Source organism: Cinclus cinclus, chromosome 30, assembly GCF_963662255.1.
Source record: "Cinclus cinclus chromosome 30, bCinCin1.1, whole genome shotgun sequence".
Taxonomy (NCBI): Eukaryota; Metazoa; Chordata; class Aves; order Passeriformes; family Cinclidae; genus Cinclus; species Cinclus cinclus.
In genome coordinates, this window is record NC_085075.1 from 3,141,164 (window position 1) to 3,159,069 (window position 17,906).

Genomic DNA, 17,906 nt, shown 5'->3' on the forward strand with positions numbered 1-17,906 from the left:
TCGGGTTTTTTTTTACATTAAAAAATCCCTTTTTTAATTTTTTTTTTAAATCTTGTCTCTCCTGCCGGTTTAGCTGCTGGAAAATCCAAAAGGGTGAATTTTAAAGAGAAAAAAAATAAAAATCTGATTTATCGAGCGGGTGGAGGAGGGGAAGAACAGGATTTGGGGTTTTTTTTATATTAAAAAAAATCTCCTTTTTTATTATTTTTTTTCTCGTGTCTCTCCTGAGGTTCAGGTGGAGGAAGAGTTAAAAGTGAATTTTAAAGGGAAAAAAAAAATCTGATTTATCGAGCGGGTGGAGGAGGGGAAGAACAGGATGTGGGGTTATTTTATATTAAAAAATCTCTCTTTTTTATTTTTTTATTTTTTATCTTGTCTCTTGTGCTGTTCAGCTGCTGGAAAATCCAAAAGGGTGAAATTTAAACGAAAAAAAATCTGATTTATCGAGCGGGTGGAGGAGGGGAAGAACAGGATGTGGGGTTATTTTTATATTAAAAAAATCTCTTTTTTTATTATATTTATTTTCTCTTGTCTCTCCTCCAGCTCTGCTCTTGGAAAATTTAAAAGGACGAATTTTAAATAAAAATAAAAATAAAAATTAAAAAAAATAAAAATAAAAATAAAAATAAAAATAAAAATAAAAATAAAAATAAAAATAAAAATAAAAATAAAAATAAAAAATAAAAATAAAAATAAAAATAAAAATAAAAACACTAATACTAATATTACTAATAATAATAATAATAAATCATCTTATTTATAACGCTGGTGGAGGTTTTTATATTTTTTTTCTTTTGTTTTGTTTTTTTGTTTTTTTGTTTTTCTCACCTTTTTTTTTTTTTTCCCCCCTCGCTGCGATTTTGGGGTTAAAAAAAAAAAAACACAAAATTAATTAAAAAAAAAAATTAAATTTTGGGGGCGTTTATTCCCTCCTAAACATAAAAAAAAAAAAATATAAAAACCTCACTCTGGGGTAAAAATCTGCTTTGTGCTGCAAGGAAATAAATTAAATATTTGTGAAACTCGGGGGTTTGGGGTTGGTTTTTTTTTTTTCTTATATTTTTTTTCTTCACCTTTAATTTTTTCTCCGAGGAATCGCGAGGTGCAAAAACCGCTCCAGGGTCCCTTTTATTTTGGGTTTAAATAATAATAATTTGGGGTTTAAATAAAATAATAATATTTTATTTTTTTTCCCTATTTTTTTTGTGTGTGTGTTTTTTTTTTTTTCAGGGTCGCGAGGGCTGGGGGGGGGGGGAAGGGAGTGGATGAAATAAAATATTTTAAAAAAAAATTAAAATAAAATGGAGGAATGGAATAAAAGAATGAAAGGGAAGAATTAAATTAAATTAAATTAAATTAGATTAAATTAAATTAAATTAAAGAATGAGACGAAATAAGAGGATGAGATGAAATGATGAAATAATAAAATGAAATAATAAAAAAAAGAATAAGACAAGAGGATAAAATGATAAAAGAAAGGAATGAAACAATAAAAGAAAAGAATGAAATGAAAGAGCAAAAGAAAAGAATGAAAGAAAAGATTGAAATTTTTAATAAATAAAATAAATGAATAAATGAAATAAAATATCAGTGAAACAAGGGGTTAAAGGGGGGGGAGGAAGCAAAGAAAAAAGACACAAAAACACCCCAAAAAAAACCGCAAAAAAACCCCAAAATTCCCACCAAAAAAAAATCCCAAAAACCACAAAAAAAAAAAACAAAAGAGGAAAACCCCAAATAACACAAAAAAAAAAAAAAACCAAAAAAAAACAAAAAAAGGCCAAAAGATCTTAAAGAAACCCAAAAAACCCAAAAAAAACCCGCAAAAAAATCACGGAAATGCCACCAAAAAAAAAAAACCCAAATCACGGCAAAAAAAACCGCAAAAAAAAAAACCCTCAAAAAACCCGCAAAAAAAACCCCAAGAAACCCAAAAAAAACTCCAAAAAAAACCCCCACCAAAAAACACCAAAAAAAAACCCCAAAAACCCAAAAAAAACCTCCAAAAAAACCCGCAAAAAAACCCCCAAAAACCTCCAAAAATCGCCCAAAAACCCCAAAAATTTCACAAAACCCGCGGCGTTCCCGGGGCTGGTTCGGGACCGAATCCTTTTCTTCCCCTTTTCCCTTTTTTCCCTTTTTTCCCGTTTTTCCCTTTTTTCCCGTTTTTTCCCTTTTTTTCCCGTTTTTTCCCTTTTTTCCCCTTTTTTTCCCTTTTTTTCCCTTTTTTTCCCTTTTTCCTTTTCCCTTTTTTTCCCGTTTTTCCCCTTTTTTTCCCCTTCCTCTCCCCATTTTTCTCTTTTTTTTCCTTTTTTCCCTTTTTTCCCTTTCCTTTCCCCCTTTTTTCCTTTTTCCCCGTTTTTCCCCGTTTTTTCCCCGTTTTTTCCCCTTTTTTCCCCGTTTTTTCCCCCTTTTCTCCCCGTTTCTTCCCCGTTTTTCCCCCCTTTTTTCCCGTTTTTTCCCGTTTTCCCCCTTTCTTTCCCCTTTTTTCTCTTTTTTTTCTTTTTCCCCTTTTTCCCCTTCCTCTCCCCATTTTTCTCTTTTTTTTTCCTTTTTCCCCTTTTTTCCCTTTCCTTTCCCCGGTTTTTCCCCGTTTTTTCCCCGTTTTCCCCCCTTTTCCCCCCCTTTTCTAACCGTTTCTTCCCCGGTTTTTTCCCCGTTTTTTGCCCGTTTTTCCCCTTTTTTCCCCCTTTTTCCCATTTTTCTGGTTTTTTCCCTTTTTTTCCCTTCCTCTCCCCTTTTTTCTCTTGTTTTTTCCTTTTTCCCCTTTTTTCCCTTTCCTTTCCCGTTTTCCCCCCGTTTTTTCCCCGTTTTTTCCCCCTTTTCTCCCCGTTTCTTCCCCGTTTTTCTCAGCCTTTTTCCCGTTTTTCCCCCCGTTTTTCCCGTTTTTTCCCCTTTTTCCCCTTCCTCTCCCCATTTTTCTCTTCTTTTTTCCTTTCCCCCTTTTTTCCCTTTTGTCCCCGTTTTTTTCCGTTTTTCCCCGTTTTTCCCCGTTTTCCCCCCTTTTCTCCCCGTTTCTTCCCCGTTTTTTCTCCTTTTTTCCCTTTTTCCCCTTTTTTTTCCTTTTTTTCCCTTTTTCCTTTTCCCCTTTTTTCCCCTTCCTCTCCCCTTTTTTCTCTTTTTTTTTCCTTTTTTCCCTTTCCTTTCCCCATTTTCCCCCTTTTATCCCATTGGTTTTTCACTTTTCCCCCTTTCGCCCCTTTCCCCCCCTCCTTTCCCTTCCTTCCCCCTTTTCCCGTTTTTCCCTTTTTTCCCCATTTTTCACCTTTTCCCCCTTTTTTCCCTTTTGTCCCCGTTTTTCCCCGTTTTTTTCACCGTTTTTTCCCGTTGTTTCCCCCTTTTTTCCCCGTTTTTCCCCCTTTTCTCCCAGTTTTTTCCCCTTTTTCCCCCTTTTTCCCCTTTTTTTCCCGTTTTTTTCCCCTTTTCTCCCCGTTTTTTCCCCCTTTTCTCCCCGTATTTTCCCCGTTTTTTCCCGTTGTTTCCCCGTTTTTTCTCCGTTTTTCCCCCTTTTCTCCCCGTTTCTTCCCCGTTTTTTTCCCAGTTTTTCCCCATTTTTTTCCCCCTTTTCCCCCATTTTTTTCCCGTTTTTCCCCCGTTTTTCCCCCCTTTTCTCCCCGTATTTTCCCCGTTTTTTCCCCGTTTTTTCCCCTTTCTTTCCCCATCCCTTTCCCATTCCAACCCTTTTTTCCCTTTTATTTTTCCCGGCTTTTCCTCTTTCCTTTCCTCCTTTTCTCCCCTTCCTTCCTTTTCTGTTTTCCCCTTTTGCCCCCTTCCTGCCCCAATATCCCTCTCTCTATCCCGTTCTATCCCGGTCCATCCCCTCTCTCTCTATCCCGTTCTATCCCGGTCCATCTCTCCCCTCTCTCTATCCCGTTCTATCCCGGTCCATCCCCTCTCTCTCTATCCCGTTCTATCCCGGTCCATCTCTCCTCTCTCTCTATCCCGTTCTATCCCGGTCCATCTCTCTCCCCTCTCTCTCTCTATCCCGTTCTATCCCGGTCCATCTCTCTCCCCTCTCTCTATCCCGTTCTATCCCGGTCCATCTCTCCCCTCTCTCTCTATCCCGTTCTATCCCGGTCCATCCCCTCTCTCTATCCCGTTCTATCCCGGTCCATCTCTCCTCTCTCTCTATCCCGTTCTATCCCGGTCCATCTCCCCTCTCTCTATCCCGTTCTATCCCGGTCCATCCCCTCTCTCTATCCCGTTCTATCCCGGTCCATCTCTCCCCTCTCTCTATCCCGTTCTATCCCGGTCCATCCCCTCTCTCTATCCCGTTCTATCCCGGTCCATCCTCTCTCTCTATCCCGTTCTATCCCGGTCCATCTCTCTCCCCTCTCTCTATCCCGTTCTATCCCGGTCCATCCCCTCTCTCTATCCCGTTCTATCCCGGTCCATCTCTCCTCTCTCTCTATCCCGTTCTATCCCGGTCCATCCCCTCTCTCTATCCCGTTCTATCCCGGTCCATCCCCTCTCTCTATCCCGTTCTATCCCGGTCCATCCCCTCTCTCTATCCCGTTCTATCCCGGTCCATCTCTCCCCTCTCTCTCTCTATCCCGTTCTATCCCGGTCCATCTCTCTCCCCTCTCTCTCTATCCCGTTCTATCCCGGTCCATCCCCTCTCCAGTTTCCTGCTCCAGTTCCGCTCTCTCTCCTTGTCCCGGTGTTTCCCGTCCTCACCTGCAGGCGGCGCTCGCGGCTCAGCTCCCTCTGCTCAGGAACTGCCTGCGGCCTCATCCTCATCCTCATCCTCATCCTCATCCTCATCCTCATCCTCCTCCTCATCCTCATCCTCATCATCATCATCACCCTCATCCTTCTCATCCTCATCATCCTCATCCTCATCCTCATCCTCATCCTCATCCTCATCATCACCCTCATCCTTCTTATCCTCATCATCCTCATCCTCATCCTCATCCTCATCCTCATCCTCCTCATCATCATCCTCATCCTCATCCTCCTCATCATCATCCTCCTCCTCATCCTCCTCATCATCCTCATCCTCATCCTCATCCTCCTCATCCTCATCATCCTCATCCTCATTTTCATCCTCCTCTTCCTCCTCCTCATCCACCTCATCTTCCTCATCCTCACCGTCCTCATCTTCCTCATCCTCCTCGTCCTCATCCTCCTTATCCTCCTCCTCATTTTCATCCTCATCCTCCTCATCTTCCTCCACCCCATCCTCTTCATCATCGTCATCCTACTCATCATCCTCATTCTTCTCCTCCTCATCCTCCTCCTCCTCATCCTCCTCCTCCTCATCGTCGTCCTCATCCTCGTCATCATCATCACCCTCATCCTCCTTCGCATCCTCATCCTCATCGTCCTCATCCTCATCGTTCTCATCCTCCTCATCCTCATCCTCATCCTCATCCTCATCCTCATCCTCGTCTTCATTGTCATCCTCCTCATCATCCTCATCCTCCTCCTCCTCCTCCTCCTCCTCCTCCTCCTCCTCCTCATCCTCATCATCCTCATCCTCATTTTCATCCTCCTCTTCCTCCTCCTCATCCTTCTCATCCTCATCATCCTCATCCTCATCCTCATCCTCCTCATCCTCCTCATCCTCCTCATCCTCCTCATCCTCCTCATCCTCCTCATCCTCATCCTCATCCTCATCCTCATCCTCATCATTCTCATCATCCTCATCCTCATCCTCCTCATCCTCATCGTCATCATCCTCCTCTTCCTCCTCCTCCTCCTCCTCCTCACCTTCATCCCCACCACCGGGGTCTCCAGCTCTGGTTCTCAACGCTCTCCTCTCACACGGCGGCGCCCCCGGAGCATTTGGGGTTCGGGGTTTGGGGATTTTGGGGATTTTTAAAAAAGGGATAAATGGGTGAAAGGCGGGTGTGAAAATCGGGTTAATTTAAAAAAAAATGGGGGAAATTGGGGTTTTTTAAAGGGAAAAATTGGGGGGAAATGTGGATTTTAAAAGGGATAAAATTGGGGTGAAATGTGGATTTTTTAAAGAAATAAATTGGGGTAAATCAGGATTTTTTAAAAAGGGATAAATGGGTGAAAAGCGAGTGTGAAAATCGGGTTAATTTTTAAAAAAATGGGGGAAATTGGGCTTTTTTAAAGGGAAAAATTGGGGGGAAATGTGGATTTTTTAAAGAAATAAATTGGGGTAAATCAGGATTTTTTTAAAGGGAAAAATTGGGGTAAAATGGAGATTTTATTAAGGATGAAATTGGGGTAAATGGTGATTTTTCTGAAGGGAAAAATTGGGGTACATTAGGATTTTTTCAAGGAAATAAATTGAGGAAAATGAAGATTTTTATAAAGGAAATAACTTGTGGGAAATGGCGATTTTTTTAAAAAAAAAAAAAAAGAAAAAAAATTGGGTTAAATGACGATTTTTAAAAAAAAATGCGTAAAAGAGGATTTTAAAGGGAAAAAAAATCAGTTAAACGATGATTTTTTAAAAATAAAATTAAGTTAAACGATGATTTTTAAAATAAAATTGAATTAAATTATGATTTTTAAAATAAAATTGAGTTAAACGATGATTTTTTTAAAATAAAATTGAGTTAAACGATGATTTTTAAAATAAAATTGAATTAAATTATGATTTTTTAAAATAAAATTGAGTTAAATTAAATTATGATTTTTTTAAATAAAATTGAGTTAAATTATGATTTTTTTAAAATAACATTGAGTTAAATGATGTTTTTTTTAAAATAAAATCGAGTTAAACGATGAATTTTTTTAAATAAAATTGAGTTAAATTATGATTCTTTTAAATAAAAATGAGTTAAACGATGATTTTTTTAAAATAAAATTGAGTTAAATGATAATTTTTAAATTAAAAAAAAAGGTTAAATACGGAGTTCTGCTCGAAATTCGGGTTGGGCTCCTCTCGCTTTGAAGCAGCGTCAAAAAAAGGAAAGAAAAAAAAGATTTTTTTCGGTTTGAAAATGAGGTTTTTAAAAGTTTATTTTTTTTTTAATCCATTCAGAAATAAAGAGAAATAAAGATTTTTTTTCCCCGCTGCAGAATAAAAAAATTTTTTTTTCCCCTGAATCTAAAATGGCTTTTCCAGTTCTAAAATAAAATTTATGAGGGATTATTTTTATTTTTTCCCCCACACTCGAAACGCGGATTTATGAAAGGTTTTCACACTCCAAAATGGGGGGGAATAAGGAAAATTTGGGGTTTTTTTGCGTTCGAAAATGGGGGTTGGAAGGAGTTTTGCCATTCGAAAATCAGATTTATTCGGGGTTTTTTCCCATCAAAAATTTCATTTAATTTGGGATTTTTCCTGCCTCGAAAATGGGGTTAAATAGGAATTTTTTTCCCATCAAAAATTTGATTTAATTTGGGATTTTTCCTGCCTCGAAAATGGGGTCAAATAGGAATTTTTTTCCCATCAAAAATTTCATTTAATTTGGGATTTTTCCTGCCTCGAAAATGAGGTCAAATAAGATTTTTTTTTCCCATCAAAAATTTGATTTAATTTGGGATTTTTCCTGCCTCGAAAACGGGATTAAATAAGAATTTTTTTCCCATCAAAAATTTGATTTAATTTGGGATTTTTCCTGCCTCGAAAACGGGGTCAAATAGGAATTTTTTTCCCATCAAAAATTTGATTTAATTTGGGATTTTTCCTGCCTCGAAAATGAGGTCAAATAAGATTTTTTTTTCCCATCAAAAATTTGATTTAATTTGGGATTTTTCCTGCCTCGAAAACGGGGTCAAATAGGAATTTTTTTCCCATCAAAAATTTGATTTAATTTGGGATTTTTCCTGCCTCGAAAACGGGATTAAATAAGAATTTTTTTCCCATCAAAATTTTGATTTAATTTGGGATTATTTTTTCTTTTTCCTGCTTCGAGAACGGGGTTGAAATAAAAATTTGTTCTGCCTGAAAATTCCGTTCGAAATAAAGATTTATTCGCCTCGAAAATGGGGTTCAAAAAAATTGGGATTTCAGCCCAAAATTGGGTTTAAATAAACGCTTTTTTCCTGGGGGAAAAAACAAAAATTAAAAAAACGAAAAAAAAAATGCGGTTTAAATAAAGGAATTTCTCCGTACAAAATGGGGATTAAATAAATGTTTATGGGGCCTAAAATGGGGATTAATTAATATTAATTGGGCCCGAAAATGGGGATTAAATAAATGTTTATTGGGCCTAAAATGGGGATTAAATAAATGTTTATTTGGGCCAAAAATGGGGATTAATTAAATGTTTATTGGGCCTAAAATGGGGATTAAATAAATGTTTATTCAGCCCTAAAATGGGGATTAAATAAATGTTTATTTGGGCCTAAAATGGGGATTAATTAAATGTTTATTGGGCCTAAAATGGGGATTAAATAAATGTTTATTTGGGCCAAAAATGGGGATTAATTAAATGTTTATTCAGCCCTAAAATGGGGATTAATTAAATGTTTATTCAGCCCTAAAATGGGGATTAAATAAATGTTTATTGGGCCTAAAATGGGGATTAATTAAATGTCTTTAGGCCCTAAAATCTGGATTAATTAAATGTTTATTTGGCCCAAAAATGGGGATTAATTAAATGTCTTTAGGCCCTAAAATGGGGATTAAATAAATGTTTATTTGGGCCTAAAATGGGGATTAATTAAATGTTTATTGGGCCTAAAATGGGGATTAATTAAATGTTTATTTGGGCCTAAAATGGGGATTAATTAAATGTTTATTGGGCCTAAAATGGGGATTAATTAAATGTTTATTGGGCCTAAAATGGGGATTAATTAAATGTTTATTGGGCCTAAAATGGGGATTAATTAAATGTCTTTAGGCCCTAAAATCTGGATTAATTAAATGTTTATTTGGCCCAAAAATGGGGATTAAATGAAGATTTTTAGGCCCAAACTCGGGATTAAATGAAGGCGGTGCTGAAGGGGTTAAAAAAAAGGGATTCGGTTCGGGGAAAGAAATCGGATTTTTGGGGGGAAAGAATCGAATTTTTGGGGAGAGAAATGGGATTTTGGGGGAGAAAAATCGGGTTTTGGGAGGGCAATGAGGTTTTTATTTATTTATTTTTTTTTTTTTGGTGGGGGGGGGGGAAATAATTTGATTTTCCAGGAGATGAATCAGGGGTTTGGGGAGAAAAATTGGGATTTTGGGGATTAAAATCAGGGTTTTTTTTTTTTTTTTGAGGGGGAATAATCGAGATTGGAAGGACAGAAATGGGGGTCTGGGGAGGGAAATGGGGTTCGGTTAAAAAAATATAAATTAATTTTTTTATAAAAAAAGGAATTTATTTGGAATAAATCTGTGTCGGACCCGCAGAGGTCGTTAATTAAAACTCCCCCAGTTCAGGGATGAGTTTTGGGGTTCGTCCCATCAAACGGAAAAAAAAAAATTAAACAAAAATAAAATTAATAATAAAAATTAAAAACCCGATTTTTTTTTTTTTTTTTTTTTTTTTTTTTAGAGAAATAGGCGAGGTTTGGGGATATTTTGGGGTGAAATTGAGGAAATAAGAAATGAAATCGAGGAAATTAAAAAAAATGAAATCGAGGGAATAAAAAAAAATGAAATTGAGGAAATAAGAAATGAAACCGAGGAAATAAAAAAATGAAATCGAGGAAATAAGAAATGAAACCGAGGAAATAAAAAAATGAAATTGAGGAAATAAGAAATGAAACCGAGGAAATAAAAAAATGAAATCGAGGAAATAAGAAATGAAGTCGAGGAAATGAAAAAATGAAATCAAGAAAATAATAAATTAAGTCAAGGAAATTAAAAAATGAAATCAAGGAAATAAAGAAATGAAATCGAGGAAATAAAAAAATGAAATCGAGGAAATAAAAAAATGAAATCGAGGAAATAATAAATTATATCCATGAAACCAATGAAATAAGAAATGAAATAAAGGAAATAATAAATGAAAAAAAAGAAATAAGAAATTAAATAAGGAAATAATAAATTATATCCATGAAACCAATGAAATAAGAAATGAAATAAAGGAAATGAGAAATTAAATCAAGGAAATAAAGAAATGAAATCGAGGAAATAAGAAATAAAATCGAGGAAATAATAAATTATATCAATGAAATAAATTAAATAATAAAACAAATCAATGAAATAATCAATGAAAACAATGGAATAATAAATTAAATAAATGAAATAATCAATGAAAACAATGAAATAATAAATGAGATCAATGAAATGATCAATGAAAATAATTAAATAATCAATGAAATAAATGAAATAATCAATGAAATAAATGAAATAATCAATGAAATAAAAATTGCCCAGCCAGGGCAGGTCACGAATTTGGGAGGAATTTGGGAGGAATTTAGGAGGGATTTGGGAGGGATTTGGGGGGATTTGGGAGGAATTTGGGAGAAATTTGGGAGGAATTTGGGAGGAATTTGGGAGGGATTTGGGAGGAATTTTGGGAGGGATTTGGGGGGATTTGGGAGGAATTTGGGAGGGATTTGGGAGGAATTTGGGAGGAATTTGGGAGGGATTTGGGAGGAATTTGGGAGGGATTTGGGAGGAATTTGGGAGGGATTTGGGAGGAATTTTGGGAGGGATTTGGGGGGATTTGGGAGGAATTTGGGAGGGATTTGGGGGGATTTGGGAGGAATTTGGGAGGAATTTGGGAGGAATTTGGGAGGGATTTGGGAGGGATTTGGGAGGAATTTGGGAGGGATTTGGGGGGAATTTGGGAGGAATTTGGGAGGGATTTGGGAGGAATTTTGGGAGGAATTTGGGAGGGATTTGGGAGGGATTTGGGAGGAATTTGGGAGGGATTTGGGAGGGATTTGGGAGGAATTTGGGAGGAATTTGGGAGGAAATTGGGAGCGATTTGGGAGGGATTTGGGAGGGATTTGGGAGGAATTTGGGAGGGATTTGGGAGGAATTTTGGGAGGAATTTGGGAGGAATTTGGGAGGAATTTGGGAGGGATTTGGGAGGAATTTGGGAGGAATTTGGGAGGGATTTGGGGGGAATTTGGGAGGGATTTGGGAGGGATTTGGGAGGAATTTGGGGGGAATTTGGGAGGGATTTGGGAGGGATTTGGGAGGGATTTGGGAGGAATTTGGGAGGAATTTGGGAGGGATTTGGGAGGGATTTGGGAGGGATTTGGGAGGAATTTGGGAGGAATTTGGGAGGAATTTGGGGGGAATTTGGGAGGGATTTGGGAGGGATTTGGGAGGGATTTGGGAGGAATTTGGGGGGATTTGGGAGGGATTTGGGAGGGATTTGGGAGGAATTTTGGGAGGAATTTGGGAGGAATTTGGGAGGGATTTGGGAGGGATTTGGGAGGAATTTTGGGAGGAATTTGGGAGGAATTTGGGAGGGATTTGGGAGGGATTTGGGAGGAATTTGGGAGGGATTTGGGAGGGATTTGGGAGGAATTTTGGGAAAGGTTCGCACGGATCCTTGAATTCGGTCACGAGGGAGGAAAAAAAAAAAAAAACCCCAAAAATAATCCAGGAAAAATCCGGAACAAAATCTCGGCCCCGCATTTTGGGGGAAATCCCGGGAAATTCGGGGGTCGGCCCCAAAAAAACCCAAAAAATAATAAAAAAAAAAACCCCAAATTATTTAATTCTATTATTTAATTCTATTGTTTATTTCTAGTATTTAATTCTATTATTTTATTCTGTTATTTATTTCTAGTATTTAATTCTATTATTTATTTCTATTATTTAATTCTATTATTTTATTCTGTTATTTATTTCTAGTATTTAATTCTATTATTTATTTTTATTATTTAATTCTATTATTTTATTCTATTATTTATTTCTAGTATTTAATTCTATTATTTTATTCTGTTATTTATTTCTAGTATTTAATTCTATTATTTATTTCTGTTTTTTAATTCTAGTATTTAATTCTATTGTTTTATTCTATTATTTATTTCTAGAATTTAATTATATTATTTTATTCTGTTATTTATTTCTAGTATTTAATTCTATTATTTATTTCTATTATTTAATTCTATTATTTTATTTTGTTATTTATTTCTAGTATTTAATTCTATTATTTTATTCTATTATTTATTTCTAGTATGTATTTCTATTATTTAATTCTCTTCTTTAAATCTATTATTTATTTCTAGTATTTATTGCTATTATTTAATTCTCTTATTTATTTTATTATTTATCTCTCTTATTTATCTCTATCATTTATCTCTATAATTTATCTCTATCATTTATCTCTATTATTTAATTCTATCATTTAATTCTGCTATTTATTTCTATTACTTATCTCTATTATTTAATTCTATTATTTATCTCTATTATTTATTTCTATTTCCATTCTTTCCTCTTACAACGCAAATCCAACCCATAATAACCTTTATTCTTTTTTTTTTAATTATTATTTTATTTTATATAATTTTTTTTATGTTGTCTCCCACCAAAAGCTCTCCCGGCGCTTTTATCCAAATTAATTTTTGATAACCTTGACTTTGATTTTTTGTTTTGTTTTGTCGTTTTCTTTGGTTCTTTTTTTTATTATTATTTTTCGGGTTTTTTGAGGGTTTTTCCTCTTTCTTTAAAATTTTTTATTTTATTTTTATTTTTTGGTGGGGGAGGGAGGGCAATCAACCCTCAGCTTTTAAATAAAATATTTTCCCCTCCCGGTGCCGAATCAGAAAATGCGAATTAATCAACAAAACAAAGAGGGGAGGGGAGGGGAGGGGAAAAAAAAAGAGAATTTTTTTGGGTTGTTCCCAAAATTCCCAGTTCGGATTTTGATGGGGGAGGAGAGATTTTTGTTGAGGACCTGGAAAATTTTTTATTTTCTTTTTTTTTTTTGGAGTTGTTTAAACCCCTGAATTTTGGGATATTTTAATCCCCGGGGAAGGGCAGGATTAGATCCGAGCGGGATTTTCCTGAGAAATTTTGGAATTTTTTTTGTTTGTTTGGGTTGATTTTTTTTTGTTTGTTTGTTTTTTTTTTTTTATTTTTCTCCACCCCCAAAAATTGAAATAAATTCCAATCCACCCCTCCCCATCCTTCCCGCTGGATTTGGGATTTAAAAACGGGAACTTTAAAACCCCGAATATCCCGAATTTTCCTCCTCTCCGTGCAGGTTTTTTCCATCCTGGGGAAAACCCCAAACCCCAAAAATCTGCTCGGCAAAACAGAAACGTTTTTCCTCCAAGGAGATGAAACAAATTCATCAAGTTCCGTTTGATAATAGTAATAATAATAATAAAGAAAAAAAAAAAAAGGAATTAAATTTAAAAAAATGAATTAAATTAAATTTAAAAAGGAATTAAATTTTTAAAAATGAATTAAATTAAAAAAGGAATTAAATTTAAAAAAGGAATTGAATTAAATAAAAAAAGGAATTAAATTTAAAAAAGGAATTGAATTAAATAAAAAAAGGAATTAAATTTAAAAAAGGAATTAAATTAATTAGAAAAGGAATTAAATTTTTAAAAAGGAATTAAATCAAATTAAAAAAAGGAATTAAGTTTAAAAAAGGAATTAAATTAAATTAAAAAGGAATTAAATTAAAAAAGGAATTAAATTAATAAAAAAAAGGAATTAAATTTAAAAGAGGAATTAAATTAAATTAAAAAGGAATTAAATTTTAAAAAGGAATTAAATTAAATAAAAAAGGAATTAAATTAAAAAATGAATTAAATTAATAAAAAAAGGAATTAAATTTAAAAGAGGAATTAAATTAAATAAAAAAGAAATTAAATTTTAAAAAAAGGAATTAAATAAAAAAGGGGAATGGAATTAAATAAAAAAGGAATTAAATTTAAAAAAGGAATTAAATTAAATAAAAAAGGAATTAAATTTTAAAAAAAGGAATTAAATATAAAAAAAGAATTAAATTAAATAAAAAAAGGAATTAAATTTAAAAAAGGAATTAAATTTAAAAAAGGAATTAAATTTAAAAATTAAATTAAAGGAATTAAATTAAATTCAAAAAAGCTTTTCCCCCTCTCCCGGAGCCTCTTCCCAGCCCAGCCGCGATTCCTTCCCGTTCCCATAATTATTTCCATTTTTATTCTCCTTTATTCTTTGATTTATTTATATCTATTTTTTTTTTTTAATTTTTTTTTTAAATATATTTTTGTTTGAGCCCGAGCCAGCGCTCCAGACGAAACCAATTCCGCTCTGAAATAAAAAAATCCCCGCTCGGAAAAAAAAAAAAAAAAAAAAAAAAAAAAAGGGGGGCGAAATTCGGGATCCGACCCCACAAAAATCACAACCGTCCCCCAAACCAGGACACCCCAAAAATCTCCGCGGATCCAAAGGAAATTCCGATTTTCCGGCTTTTTTTTTTATTTTTATTTTTTAGTTTTATTTTAATTTCTTTTGTTGTTTTCCCCTCCCCCCCGCACCGCTCAGCGAATTCTCCGCGTTCCCTTCTCCTTTCTGTCCCCTCCAAAAATAAATTTTTTTTTTTTTTTAATTTGTCCGTTTTGATGTGTTTTGTTCCAGCCGGAATAATGAGATATTATTATTATTATTATTATTATTATTATTATTATTATTATTATTATTATTATTATTATTATTATTATTATTATTTTCTCCATTTTAATTCTGATTTCTGCCGGCGGAGCGCGTTCTTTAATTTCGCCGTGGTCGTTTTTTCACTCCCAAAAAACCCCAGAATTTCACCCAAATTCACCCGAATTCATCGAAAACCGCCCCAAAACCTCCCAAATTCACACAAATTCACCCAAATTCACCGATATTCATTTAAACCGCTCCGAACTCACCGAAATTCATCTAAAAACAGCCCCGAACTCACCGAAATTCGCACAAATTCACCCCGAACTCACCGAAATTCATCTAAAAACAGCCCCGAACTCACCGAAATTCGCACAAATTCACCCCGAACTCACCGAAATTCATCTAAAAACAGCCCCGAATTCACCGAAATTCATCTAAAACCGTCCCGAACTCACCGAAATTCGCACAAATCCAACCCGAACTCACCGAAATTCACCCGAATCCAACCCGAACTCACCGAAATTCATCTAAAACCGTCCCGAACTCACCGAAATTCGCACAAATCCACCCCGAACTCACCGAAATTCACCCGAATCCAACCCGAACTCACCGAAATTCATCTAAAAACAGCCCCGAACTCACCGAAATTCACCCGAATCCACCCCGAACTCACCGAAATTCACCCGAATCCACCCCGAACTCACCGAAATTCATCTAAAAACAGCCCCGACCTCACCGAAATTCGCACAAATTCACCCCGAACTCACCGAAATTCACCCGAATCCACCCCGAACTCACCCAAACCACCCCAAATTCCTCCTCCCAAAAAAAATCCACCCAAACCGACCCAAACCTCTCCTACCTTTCTCTTCTCTGTCGCAATTCTCGCCGCCGCCTTGCTCCGGGTGGATTTTGGAATTTTTATTCCTCTCCTTCCCCTCCTCCGCCGCTCTCGCTTTGCCTTTCTCGGCTTTAACCTCGCCCTTCCCCCGCTCCTCGCCGCCGTTTTGGGGGAAATCCTCGGAGAATCGGGGCCGAACCCTGCGGGCAGCGGGAGCCGCTTCCAGGAATTGCGGGAATTGCGGGAATTGCGGGAATTGCGGCGGTTCGGGGATTTTTACCAGCGGGACGTAGCTGAAGTAGCCGCCGGTTGAGGGCTCGCCCTGGCCGGGTTGGGCGAGCGGGGAGAGCGGCTCGGAGCTTGGGGCGAGCGGGACGGAGATTTGGGCTCCTGGGTTGGAGATTTGGGCTCCTGAGCTGCAGATTTGGGCTCCTGGGTTGGAGATTTGGGCTCCTGGATTGGAGATTTGGGCTCCTGAGCTGCAGATTTGGGGTCCTGGGTTGGAGATTTGGGCTCCTGAGCTGCAGATTTGGGCTCCTGGGTTGGAGATTTGGGCTCCGGAGTTGGAGATTTGGGCTCCCGGGCAGGATCTTGGGGCTCCCAGGCAGGAATTTTGGGCTCCCGGCTCGGAGATTTGAGCTCCGGGGTCGGAGATTTGAGCTCCGGGGTTGGAGATTTGAGCTCCGGAGTTGGAGATTTGGGCTCCGGAGTTGGAGATTTGGGCTCCCGGGCAGGATCTTGGGGCTCCCAGGCAGGAATTTTGGGCTCCCGGCTCGGAGATTTGAGCTCCGGGGTCGGAGATTTGAGCTCCGGGGTTGGAGATTTGAGCTCCTGGGTTGGAGATTTGGGCTCCGGAGTTGGAGATTTGGGCTCCCGGGCAGGATCTTGGGGCTCCCAGGCAGGAATTTTGGGCTCCCGGCTCGGAGATTTGAGCTCCGGGGTCGGAGATTTGAGCTCCGGGGTTGGAGATTTGGGCTCCTGAGCTGCAGATTTGGGCTCCTGAGCAGGAGATTTGGGTTCCTGAGTTGGAGATTTGGGCTCCGGAGTTGGAGATTTGGGTTCCTGAGTTGGAGATTTGGGCTCCCGGGCAGGATCTCGGGGCTCGCGGGTCGGACCTTGGGGATCCCAGGCAGGAATTTCGGGCTCCGGAGTTGGAGATTTGGGCTCCGGGGCAGGAATTTCGGGTTCCCAGGCAGGAATTTCGGGTTCCCGGGCAGGAATTTCGGGCTCCGGGGCCGATCGAGCAGCGGCCGCTCTCCTCCTTGACGGCCGCGAAGGAGCAGCCGGGCTCGGCCCAGGTGTCCAGGTGAGCCAGGTAGGACGGGAAGGAGCCCAGCGAGGCCTCGCGGTGATTTTGGAAATTCCCGCAGCTCCTCGGAGGTTCCGGGTCTCCGCTTTGGGCGAGGAGCGCCGGCCCGGAGGGGAAATTCTCCATCAGGAGGGCGCCGCTGTCGCTGTCGCTGTCGCTGTCGCTGTCGCTGTCGCTGTCGCTGTCGCTGTCGCTGTCGCCGTCGCTGTCGCCGCCGCTGTCGCTGTCGCCGCCGCTGTCGGGACATGACATTTTATCCGGCAGCGATTTGAGGGAGGAATACTCCAGCCGAGGGCTGACTTTTTTTTTTTTTTTTTTTTTTAGCGAGGAGGGGAGGAAGGAGGGGAGAAGCAGAGACAGAAAAAAAAAAAATTAAAAATAAAATATAAAATAAAATCGCTGTAATTACCCACGCGCCGCTTTCACCCCCGTTTTTATTTCTTTTTCTTTTCATTTTATTTTTTTTTTGCGGTTTATTTTTTTTTATTTTTAAAATTGTTTTTTCCTTCCCCCCTTTTTTTTTTTTTTATTTATTTTTTTTTTAAATCCCCCCCAGTCAATCCTTGTCCCCCACGTGATTCCCAGGCCAATGAGGATTGAAAATGGCCTTGACGATTCAGACGGTGGCGAACGTCACGGGGGTCAAGTTGTCACCACCGTGGAGCAACAGCGACATCAGCCGGGACCTTCACGTTGGACCGAGCTCCGCTCGCCCTTCCCGCTCCGCTGCTAGCCCGGCACGGCACGGCACGGCACGGCACGGCTAGCAGCGGATACACACAAAAAAAACCCCAAAAAAACAAAAAAAACCCAAAAAGAAACAAACAGCAAAAAGGAAAAAACGAAGGAAAAAATACAAACAATGAAAAATGAAAACAAAAAAAAACAAACAACAAAACAAAACAATAAAAAAAAAAGAAATCGGAACGGAGCAAAAAAGAAAAATAACGAATAAAAACGAAAAAAACAAACAAAACAAAAATACCTACAACAAAAAGGAAAAAACAAAGGAAAAAATACAAACAACGAAAAATGAAAACAAAAAAAAAAAACAAAAAAGAAACAAAACAAAACAATAAAAAAAAAGAAATCGGAACGGAGCAAAAAAGAAAAATAACGAATAAAAACGAAAAAAAACAAAAAACAAAACAAAAAAAACAAACAACAAAAAGGAGAAAACAAAGAAAAAAAACAAACAATGAAAAATGCAAACAAGAAAAAACAAAACAAAAAAGAAACAAAACAAAACAAGATAAAAAAAACAGAAATCGGAACGGAACAAAAAAGAAAAATAACGAATAAAAACGAAAAAACAAAAAACAAAACAAACAACAAAAAGGAAA

At 37.5% G+C, this 17,906-nt stretch overlaps 1 protein-coding gene across 1 annotated transcript; it reads right to left on the minus strand.

The window, feature by feature from the left end:
- Nucleotides 1–5,200: 5,200 nt before the first annotated feature.
- LOC134054862 (DNA-directed RNA polymerase II subunit RPB1-like) lies at nt 5,201–16,815 on the minus strand. The gene is made up of 5 exons (XM_062510854.1): nt 16,491–16,815; nt 15,535–16,369; nt 15,276–15,454; nt 14,869–14,894; nt 5,201–5,362 (listed from the first exon to the last, which is right to left on the minus strand). Exons 1-5 carry the CDS (start codon nt 16,813–16,815, stop codon nt 5,201–5,203), a joined length of 1,527 nt encoding a protein of 508 aa, XP_062366838.1.
- Nucleotides 16,816–17,906: the final 1,091 nt, after the last annotated feature.